General features: G+C 42.3%; 1 protein-coding gene across 1 annotated transcript in view; it reads left to right on the forward strand.

Moving 5' to 3' along the window:
• The window catches only part of LOC103615014 (amine oxidase [flavin-containing] B), a 29,858-nt gene extending 18,924 nt beyond the window's left edge, over nucleotides 1-10,934 (forward strand). Inside the window, exons 8-14 of the mRNA XM_017733428.1 lie at nucleotides 398-494; nucleotides 1,255-1,308; nucleotides 5,566-5,623; nucleotides 6,533-6,630; nucleotides 7,695-7,806; nucleotides 9,457-9,519; nucleotides 9,935-10,934. Coding sequence (XP_017588917.1) covers nucleotides 398-494; nucleotides 1,255-1,308; nucleotides 5,566-5,623; nucleotides 6,533-6,630; nucleotides 7,695-7,806; nucleotides 9,457-9,519; nucleotides 9,935-10,084 — 632 coding nt within the window. The 3' untranslated portion in view covers nucleotides 10,085-10,934. The remainder of the gene's footprint in view (nucleotides 1-397; nucleotides 495-1,254; nucleotides 1,309-5,565; nucleotides 5,624-6,532; nucleotides 6,631-7,694; nucleotides 7,807-9,456; nucleotides 9,520-9,934) is intronic.
• The last annotated feature ends 229 nt before the right edge of the window (nucleotides 10,935-11,163 follow it).

An 11,163-nucleotide genomic window follows, 5' to 3' on the forward strand; every position in this document is an offset into this window, starting at 1 on the left:
CAAAAGTTCTGCTTTCTGGATGGACTGGGCAGCAGTAATTGAAGGTGTCTTCACACAAACATCCCCAGCTGGGCTAGTCATCCTGGGTTCCTCTTACGTGCTGAATGCTTCCATCATGACTCCTCAGCTCTCTCTTGGAATTTACTGAATCCAAGGTGAACTGCAATGTAGTAACACCCACTTCTCATTCTTGGCTATATGAGCCCACATCTGTTTGCCCACAAATGTCATCCACCCCCATCTCTGTTAATGAACTTAAGGGTTTGGATCCTGTCATGTTCTGGCTATTGTTTTTGGGATGGATCAGCAGGAGGTGACTGAATATTTCACAACTTCTTGGAAACTCCTGTGTTTTGATACATGGATCATGACTGCTTTTCCACCTTGTTCTTACCAGGGTATTGTGGTACCATGATCATTGAAGATGAGGATGCTGCAATTGGTCTGACACTTGATGACACTAAGCCTGATGGCAGCTTTCCTGCCATAATAGGGTAAGGGACAAAGAAAGTGTCTAGTTAATGCTTTTTATTTTGTCTTAGAGGCAACAATTAAAATGGAAAACCTGATACTTTTGAAAGGAGATACTTTAAAATAATTAAAGGTTGAGTTTCTCAGTGTATGGTGATGCTCTATGTTTGTTTGACTTCAAAATTTTCCTCTATGATTTTATTGCTAATTTAAAAAATGAAATTCTCTCTTTCTAATTTTTATCACTGTTATCTTTTGCCTTTTTGTGTGGCAAAGTACAAACTTGGAGAAAAAGAAAGGAAAGAGAAGAGAAGAGAAGAGAAGAGAAAAGAGGGTGGTAGCAGAAATGAAAAGTTTTCTCCCAAGTATTCCACTTCTTTAAATGAAAATTTGTTTTCTAGAATTAAGTTTTATTTTGTTCTGGGTTTTTTTTAGCAATCAGAGAGTACGATCACTCTTAGAAGTTTTATTAAAAAATAATTTCCAGCTCAATCCCAGGCTTCACGTCATTGCTATATGCCTGCACCCAAGGCTGTATAAAATTAAAGTAATTGGGAAACAGCTCATGCAAATATTCTAACATGAATTTCAGAGTGGTTCCTTTCTAAATGAGTCCTGCAAGCAGCAGGTAGAGCATTATGCAGAGAGGTGAAATGGATATTTTTATTAGAGACCCTAAAGCTATTACTGTGAATCACGGCATCTCATCATAAGTTACTGGCATTTTAAATAATGCGGGACATGTAGCAGCATAATGGGAGTAAATTGTTTGTGGTCTTACAGCTTCATTCTTGCTCGAAAGTGCAGAAGACTGACGGGTCTCACGAAAGAAGAAAGGTAAGTACAAACCCTGGAGATCTGTGTGAAATTCAAGTCAAAATTTTCTTATAAATGACCAGAGCAGGAAAGAAATGCCCTGATTTGAAGGAAGTTGTCTGTAACCTTGTGCCAATAGGTAGACATGTCACTTTAAGCAGGAAGATGTCTTGGTTTTGGATGAAGGCCCCACAGAATTCTCACAACCTGGTGGCAGATGTGGTATCCCTTTGGAAACTCTCTGGTCCTGGTTCTTATTTTCCCTCAGGGCTGCTCTGTTTATGTGACTCTTGCTAAAGAGCAGCTCTAAGCTGCTGAATATGAAAATAGTGTAGACATTCTGCTGGAAAGGGCCAAGGACCTGCCCCCCATTGCTGCCTCCCTGGCTTTCTGCAGGTGCCCTGAACTCTTGGAGAGCTTGTCAGAAGGGAAAGGCTTGGCCTCTGTGTTTGATTTTATCTTTATTTTCTGTTCACCCTGGAGGGAAGCCTGCAGGTGCCCTGAGCTCTTGGAGAGCTAGTCAGAAGGGAAAGGCTTGGCCTCTGTGTTTATCTTTATTTTCTGTTCACCCTGGAGGGAAGTCTGTAACTTAGTGCAACTTTAATCTGTAGCTGCCATGAGCAAGCTTCAGCATCACGAAGGGATCAGAAAGCTGCCTCCATCTCAATCCCATCACGAAGGGATCAGAAAGCTGCCTCCATCTCTGCACCCTCAGTGTGGGGAAAAAAAATGCCCTTCAGGCACAAATGGACGTCATTTTACTGTCTTCTTGAAACAAATCTCTGCTGCCCTTCAGGCACAGATGGATGTCATTTTACTGTCTTCTTGAAACAAATCTCTGCATAGAGTAGTGCTCTTTGGTATATTACTAAAATAGAATTTATAAAGTAATGATTTTTTATTTTCCATCACACTGGTTCACTGTATCTGATCAAATCAAAGCTGCAACTAGAAAGTGTGGACTATGAGGAAAACCTTGGTTTGACAGGGAGAAAATACATTTGATTTTAAACTGTGATAAAAGAAATACTGTGCCCAAGTAAACATTTTTACAGTAATAGCTGGTCTAACTAGAGAAGATGTAGTCATCTCAAATAGTCTGACAGTCTGTGGATAATGGTTCTAAATGGAGCTGTTTATGTCCCAGTCTTTTCAAATGACAGCCTGGTACCACAGAGCCCTTTTAATTTTGGCAGGAATGGACAAGCACTGAGGCTTTGAGATAGAGGCCCAGCAGGTGCCAGATGATAAAAGTCATGCAGGTGTTCTGAAACCCAGTGTGCTCAGCATTTTGAGTCATCCTAAACACCAAATGGTGTCTTACATTGTGTGAATATCCTTGATACAACTGAGCATTTGCAGTCTTTGAGAACAGCTTTTCTTTCTATGAAATTAGGGTCTGTCCTGGCTGTTTGCAAGGCACCATCCTTTTCCCTGGGCACTAAAAGCACTGGCACAATTATCTGACTCTGTTGAATTTTGAACTCTTGTCTTTTGAGGAATAAACCCTAGACTAGGACTTTGCTTTGGTAAAGAATAGTTATGAAATATGCCCAGGTTTGTACCTGCTGGCTGTACCCTGGTGCAGGGGTGCTTCTGGCTCCCGTAGTCTTGGCCACAGCCAGAAAAGGCAGGAACCTTCTGGGCTTGCACTGCAGCTCCTGTCCTCCCCAAGAGCACAAGTCTCCTTCCAGTGGAATTTGAGGTCCAGGAGAAGGCAGAACACGAGCACAGCCCTTCTCCCAGTGTACGCTCAGGGTGCAGCAAGTTTGTATAATTTAGATGGGGGCTGTGCTGTTGCAGGGAGGGATCTCTTTGAGCACAACTTCTTGTGACTCCCTGCAGAGGGTGTATCTTGCTGTGCTCACCTACCAACACAAGCTGAGCTTGTGCTGAGGACAGGGTAAGGGTTTTGGTAATCCTTGGATATGAAGAGTAGGATGTAGAGTCTGTGGCAGATATCCTAAATCATGACTTGGAAGTTGTGGGAGAGGATGGAAATCTTTTTACAGCTAAGCCAGACTGAAGGGAATAAAAATCACTGCTGCCTTCCAGCTGGTCTTCCCAGGCCAGGTGCCAATAGTGAGATTGTGCCCTGCCTTTCAGAGCTGTGCAATGAAGGCCATGGCATCACACACTGCTGTGGAGTAAGAGACCAGGAAAAGAGCTGAGTGTCTGCATGTGCACTTCTTCCACACTGGACACAGTGTGACTCAACAGGACCCTACCTTGGTAGCTCTGGGCATAACATTCCTCTTATTTAGTGCTTATAGCAATTTCACAGCTGAGCCCAAAGCCAAGAAGGATTTTACTCACTGCATATGCCATATTTTACTCACTGTATATTCTGTATGTTCCATGTTAGCATTAACTACAAGTCCATTAAAACAAATTTATTTAAACTGCTCTAGGACAAAAAGTGTAGATCTTGCAGAGAGACCAGCACAGATGCAAAGATTGCTCTTATTAGGGGTGATGACCTCAGTGATTGATTTCTGTTGCTACAATTCAATCTTTTAGAAACTTTTGGTTTTGCTTTTGTTTGCTCATTTGGGTTTTGTTTTTCTTGTCAAATAATACCCTATTACCGGTGAATAATTCCTTCCAATGTCGACACTTCTTAACAGTCTGAAGATGCCCTTGACCTGAAGCTTAATATTTTCCTTTGCACAGCTCTCTTAAACTAACTAATCTATATTGGCAATGTGCTCAGCACACAGCTGTGAACTTGCACCTTCGTGGAGCCCTGCAGTTGGCCACAAGTGACAGTATCTACCTGCCACTGGTATGCCATTTCCAGGCTCCCTGGAGGGTCTGCAAGTCATTGTGGAAAAAAGGCAGGGCACAGGCAGGTCTAGAGGGGTCCTTCTCATCCCTGCCATGGTGCTGAGAGGAGCAGAAGCAGATGGGTCCCAAGGTGATAACTCCCTTTCCTGTGGCGCCCTGTGGTGTTTCTGACCTGCCCTGAGAGCCGGGGCCAATGGTGTTTGTGAGAGGTGGTGGGCAGACCTCAGCAGAGGCTTGGCTGAATCCTGCTGTTGGAATGGCTTTGTTCTGTTCAGACACTGGGTAGGTGCTCGTGGTCTGCAGGGCACAGTGCTCACCTCACTTACGGAGAAATTGGGAAATCACCCTTTTCTTTATGGCTGTTGCTGGATTTGTGTCACCCCTGACAGCAGAGGAATGTTCATACGTAGGTCCTGAAGCTCTCTGAGCCTTCCTGGCCAGTCACTGCTTCTGGAGCAGGCTGACCATTGTCCTCTGCCCCAGGGCAAAGGGAAGGGGCTGTTTCCTCCCCGCTGCTGCTGCTTGGCTTGACACCTGCCAGCAGCAAATCCACACCAGGGCCATGGCTCTTCCTGAGCTGTAGCAACCTTCACTTTCTTGCTCAAGCTCCAACCTGAATGTGAGGACACCTTCAAGGGCCTTCAAGTCATCCTATTTCTCCTCATCCCCTTTCCATAGCATTCTTTGAGTTCAGCTGCTCATGGGTATACCTGGGCTCCTGTAGAGCTGGGTTGCTTCTTACAGCAATTATGTGTGGCTTCCTCACGTGCTTTCATAGCTGAAAGTGTAGTCCTCAGAGTTACAGAGCTGGGACTCCTGTATTTCTGTGCCCAGCATGGCTTTCTGTGGAGCACTGGATTTGCTTCCAGAAGTAAATGTCTTTCCAGAGCTGTGTTTGCAGGGGTTTTTTTCATAATTGTTATTTCATCCTGATCTTCTTGCTTTTGGGAATTGGTGCAGCGTGGCTAAGAGTAAGACCCAAGGGCTTGTAGGAACAAACTTAATTGCACTTGGGATTTGCTACAGAATGAACTATATTCAATGATTTGTAGACTCATAAACTAAAACAGGAGGAAATTTTATATATGCAGAAATAAAGTACTGATTCCCTCATAGCCACAGTATATCGAGACCTGCATCTTAGTAGGAGCAAACCTTAAGTTAGACTATGTGCCAAGACAAAAAAGTGCATTACCTTACTACTTTCTTTCCTGACAGCCTGGAGAACATTTGGATAATTTTGGGGTTTGGGCTGCTAGAGTTATCTTAAGGGAACAGCTTGTGAAACTGCTAGAAAACCAGCATTTATGCAGCACAGGAGCTTGGGTTGTTTCTAGTGATCCAGAGGGTGATGAATTAGGATAGATCCCAAGAAGCTGGAACCTCAAATTCAAGCAGGTACAATACTTGTTCTCGTGGAAGTAGAGTAAATTAGAGGTGGTTTTTTTTCTCTTCCCCACACTGAAGTCTTCTGTTGCTTTTCTCTTGCAGGAAGATGAGGCTATGTGAGCTCTATGCAAAGGTTCTGGGATCAGAGGAAGCTTTACATGTAAGCACAAAATCTCTGGAAAAGATACCTTTGGAAAAGGTACCTGCTATGGGAGCACTTGCTGCCCTCGGTAGAGGAATGGAGAGAAGATTATGGCAAGTCTTGGGCTGGATTTGACAGTGAGGATAAGAACAAGCTTTATGAACATTAATGAAACATTAAAAGATGTTGTTAGTATGTTCTTGTCCAGCTCCATGGGTGGAATTTTCGGTGCTTGCCACCCTAAAGCTCAGCTGCTGTCACACGTGACAGGTTTGCTTTCCCCCTCTGTCCATCCTGTATCTTCTCTCTTACTGGTTGTTAAGATCCACCGCTGCACATGTTGGGTTGTTTTTCTTTTGCCTTCCCCTTGCCTTCTCTTCCCTGTAAAGGTAAATGACTGTTAGGGTTGGTGTGATCTCACACTTAGATTATGGGACTAACACTGCTTATACTTCTAAGGACAATTTTACAAGGTTAAAAATTGTAGACACCAATCTGGAGAACACATGATTTTCAACACAGAGCCATACAAGTGCCACACTTTGCACTTTTAACAGTGTATGTTTGTACCCAATGTACACATTACAAGTATTACAGCTGTATACACCAGAGGTTAATTTTGCTTTACATGGCTCAAAGCATAAATTTGTGCACAAAGCATAAATTAATGTTGACAGATTAAGGGGATTGTGTTCTACAATGGCCAGATTAACCAGTTTTTTAGACAGTGTATTCCTATTTTTAAAAAATTAGGGCTTATTGTGTTGGGTTTGTGTTGCATTAAGAGACTTGTTAAATGTGCTCATTTTGTCACACGTTGACATGCAACAAATGATAAGCTGTTCTTCTCTGCTCTCTCCTCAGTTCTGTTATTAACTTCCTCGAGACTCTGTCCTTTCCTTGAGTGAATTAATCTCTGTTTTACAGCCAGTGCATTATGAAGAGAAGAACTGGTGTGAAGAGCAGTATTCTGGGGGCTGCTACACAGCCTACTTCCCACCAGGCGTAATGACTCAGTATGGAAGGTACAGTGCCTATTTATAGTGGGCTTTGGAGTGGTAAGATAAGACCAAGTTAATAAATATCCTCAGAAAGGGTCATAAATCCTCTGTCACTGTTCGCTTTACACCTTTAAGATCACTGGGGGATGTTTTAAACAGACAATACAACCTTCCACTTGTCTCCATTGGGCTTTATGATGGATGAGTACAGTATCATTAGGGCCTTTTATCCACTCCTGTTATTTGGTGAGTACAGCTGAGTAGGTTCTGGGAAGGGAGCTGGGAAGCTTTCACAGTCTGCTTACAAAACAGGCTTTGGGTATTTGAGATCAGTGTAACCATTTCAAGCACATCTTTAGGTGATGTTTTAAAAATACTGACAGAGTTAATTCTTGCCAACATTGATAGTAATGAGAGATTTCTTTGGACCATTCCTTCTTTTTAGCAGTGAAAGCCTAATACAGTGTGCCATTGTATACAGTCCTCTCCCACTTCAGTTTTTGCATGAAAATAAGATTTACTGAGAAGGGAAAGATTTACTTCAGACTGGTGACTGGATTTAGATACACAGGTTTTAATGTGCTGGAATAGCCCTACTTTTGAAGCTTAAGTTCTTACAATTTAAAAGTAACTTAGGGCAATAAAGCAGTTGTAACAAAGAGCTTACGGAGGCCTTAGTATTTAAAGTAATTAAAATGATAATTATTGCAGATTCTGACAAAAAATAGAGTTTAAACAATGCTTTTTGTTTATTTACTTATTGCTTCAAATATTATGGAGCAATTTCAGAATACTACACTGTGCCAGTAATGCCTGGCATTGGTATTTATGCCACAGGCTGGAATTGTGAGGTAGTGTAAGTCTCATCTCAAACTAGTCCTTTTCACCTATGAACAGTGTAAACATTTAGAAAATGTGTGTTCACTGTAGTAAGTTAAATGCAACCCAGACTCCTCCTCCAGCTCCACTCACCCAGTGCAATTATCTTCAAGTTCCTGCTGTCATTTAAAACACTTTATTCCAACATTAACCCAACTATTTCAGTTCTTTCCTGACACTGACGTGACTTTTTGCTTGGTCCCTTCCAGGATAATTCGGCAACCTGTTGGCAGGATCTATTTTGCTGGCACAGAGACAGCCACAGAGTGGAGTGGATACATGGAGGGGGCTGTCCAGGCTGGAGAAAGAGCAGCCAGAGAGGTACAGAAGATGCTCAGGGGGCACTGTCAAATGTCCTGTGGAAAATGAAAGATCTTGTGGTTGGAGGGGAAATGAAAACCGAGTGTTGACAACTTTGGGTGTTCTGCATCTTGATGCAAATCCCTGCAAAGGGGGCAGACTTCAAAAAGGATAAAGGTTCTGCCCTAAGATCTGGAATGTTAGGAAGGGCTCTGGCTATTTTGTCAAACTCTCCCCTTGTTTCTAGGATTAAATTCTTTCTTCTTTTGCAGAAATGCCAAATTCTCCCCTAGTAATTTTTCTCCCAAATGTGTTAATCATCACACTGAATGATCCTGGCTGTTAGAGCATGGGAACAGCTCAGTCCTGCAGCTCTGCACACCAAGCCACTCCCTTCCTCGGTGTTTCCAATGCAGTGCTATTCCATCGAGACAGCCTTAACATAAAGTCACTAAACAAGGACTTAGATATTTTTCTTCTGAGAAAATGCCAATTCCCCAAGTATTTTCAGGAACATTACAGTTTAGGGAACAGCAAAAGAAATTTAGTTTTTGTTTTCTGAGGTGAAGGGAACCTTGTGGCTAAAAGCTACAGTCATGGAACACAAATGGTCCTGGAAGGGATGTGGAGAGTTCATCTAGCCCATACCCCTGCCCCTAGAAACAGGGATTAACTGTTCCTAAATTGTCATTTGGGAAAGTTATACCTGAACTGCTCCTGAAAGGCTCCAGAGGCAGTGCCTCATGACCTCTCTAATTTAAGGACATTACAGCAGAGCCTCCATAGGCGTCAGCAGAAGAGCTGATAAGTGCACTTGACTGGTAAAAATTTTGATGTTTTCCTTTCCTCATTTACTTAAGAGAGGAAAATGTGTTGAAAATTTAGTGCTTCTCACTCTTCTGCATTGAAGGGTTGACAGGGTCCATGAATCTTGTCTACAGTAAAAGCCCATTGTAAAAGATATTAAATCTTAAATCTACAAGTGCCTGGAATAGGAAAAACATTAATATAACCATTTCCATTTTATTTCACTGTAGAAGAAGCTAATCTTGCTATCTTCCCTGACTATCACTTCAAATAGCCTTTGCTGTCCTTCTGATCTCTGCTAGCTTTGATACTTTAAATTGGTAACTTTCCCATTGAGAAAGTTTTCATTTTAGTTTTGCTTTTCTTTGTCTGGAAGTAGTGGTCTGTCATCACTCCCAGGATGCTGTTCCTCTTCCTACATCATGATAAAAATTTGCAAAACAAGCGACTCCTTGTAGCTGGTGTCTTCATGCCCCTTCCTACATCATGATAAAATTTGCAAGACAAGCGACTCCTTGTAGCTGGTGTCTTCATGCCTCACTGTGCCATGAGTGTCTGCTTAGCTCTTAGTCATAATCACATTACCTTGTTCCCGTGGGACTGGCCAAATTCCAATATCCTGCATGGACTAAGCATAAAGAGATTTTTCTGTTACTGTTTCTATGTTCCAGTAGGAGGAGTGTCTTATTAATATCAAGCCTCCAGAAATGCGTCGTAAAAGGTTGAGTTTTCTTCTAAAATTTGAATACATTTTGATTTATGCACTCAGTCATCACGCCGTTTATAAACAAGAATTGAAGCCAGATTTTTTTTTTCCATTCTGAAGAATCAATTGCACTTATTGAGAGTGTTACTTATTTTCAGATACTGTTTGCTATGAGGAAAATCCCAGACAGTGAAATTTGGAAGCCAGAACCTGAATCAGTTGTAAGTATTTATGTAGATAAAATGGATTGGGTTTTTTTTCCTGCTGTTTTGCTGATGAGATAAAATTTTGTTGGCTGTTTTTATATAAGTTCACTAAATCAAAGCCACAATAAACTTTCCCTTACTCACCAAAATTGCCCTTCCCTAAAAAAGGAAGAGGATAGAAACTCAGAGAGGGCACCCATCTGACAAGTCTGTAAGGCAGGATTGGAAAGAGCTGCACTTTTTAACTGGGCTGTGAATCCTTTCCATGTGTGTGTTCTTCCCTTTAACTGAGAGAAAATCTGGATATACTGCTTCTTGATAAGATATAACTGCTTCAACCCAGTTCTGTTCCTGCTGCAAGAATCTCTCCATTTATATCCTGCCTCTCACAGTGGAGATGTTCTGTGGATAATGGATGCTCTCCCCACAGGATGTGCCAGCTTTGCCCATCACTACAACCTTCTGGGAGAGGAACTTGCCATCTGTGCCAGGACTGCTAAAGCTGATTGGATTTTCCACTTTCTTCGCCTCTGTGGCTGCAGCTGGGTTATTTGCCTACAAAAAGGGACTTCGAAACTGAAAAAAGGTGCCAACTCAAAGCCTCCCAACTGAGGGATTTTCTTTTTTTATTCAGAGGTTTTCTTTTGTCATGTACTTTCCTGTCTCCAAAATCTGAGGAAGAGGTGAAAACAGTAGAGAAATAGGTTGGAGGGAAGGGATATAGAAAGGGGACCCATATTGAAAAAGAGCCCCTAGAGTCCAGGCCTATTTCTAGCAGTAACTGTCTGGTTGTTGAATTTCTGAGGTATCAGGTGTTATCACCTTGAGGTTTCTAGTTGGTTTTACTCTTACATCTGTACCAGACCCTGAACTCCAAGTCTCCACAGGCCCTATTTGTATTGTACAACAAAATCTCTAGCTGTAAACAAAGGATTTCTGCCTTTCTGTGTGGTAGACTGAGAAAAGAAATCCACAACTTACAGGATAATTAAATAGTTCATGCAAATTACTGGTAAAAAACTGTTAGTATTTTTATTTTTTACCCAGATGTCCAGAGCCCGGGGAGCACCTAAGGGACGAGTCAGGCTGAATTTATCCACCTGAACTATGCAAGTACAGCCATAGGATGCTGGCATTTCCAGTGGCTTATGTGTCCTACAGTGAGTTAAAGGACAATATTTTGCTGTGTTTGGCAGTGTGGTTGATTTCAGGCTCCCCAGCTGTGTTCGTGACTGCCTGGCACAGCAGAGCTCGTGTGGTCCAGTCCAGTCTGTCCCTGTGGGTGCCTTGAGGCTGTCTCTTGCCTGGTAGGGCAAAATGGGCTTGAAAATGTAGTGTTAGCATTAAACAAGCAAAATATAACAACAACAACAACAACAGCACCCCCCACCCAATAACAACAAAAAACCCAAACAAACAAAAACCCCCCCCCCCCAAAAAAAAAACCCAAAACCAAGACAAAACCCCCCCAAAACAAACAAAAAACTAAAAAAACCACCAACAAAACCCACCAACTTATCTGCGCCCAAACTCTTGCTTCATGCTGAGCACAGATTTGCTGATCCAGAGCTTTGGTCTCTCCTAACAACCATATTCATGGGATTAGCACTTCCACTTCTGCCTGCTGTGCTGTGTTGTACTCATTATACACTTTTGGTA

The sequence above is a fragment of the Corvus brachyrhynchos genome, unplaced genomic scaffold (genome assembly GCF_000691975.1).
Source record: "Corvus brachyrhynchos isolate BGI_N302 unplaced genomic scaffold, ASM69197v1 scaffold34, whole genome shotgun sequence".
NCBI classification, from domain to species: Eukaryota; Metazoa; Chordata; class Aves; order Passeriformes; family Corvidae; genus Corvus; species Corvus brachyrhynchos.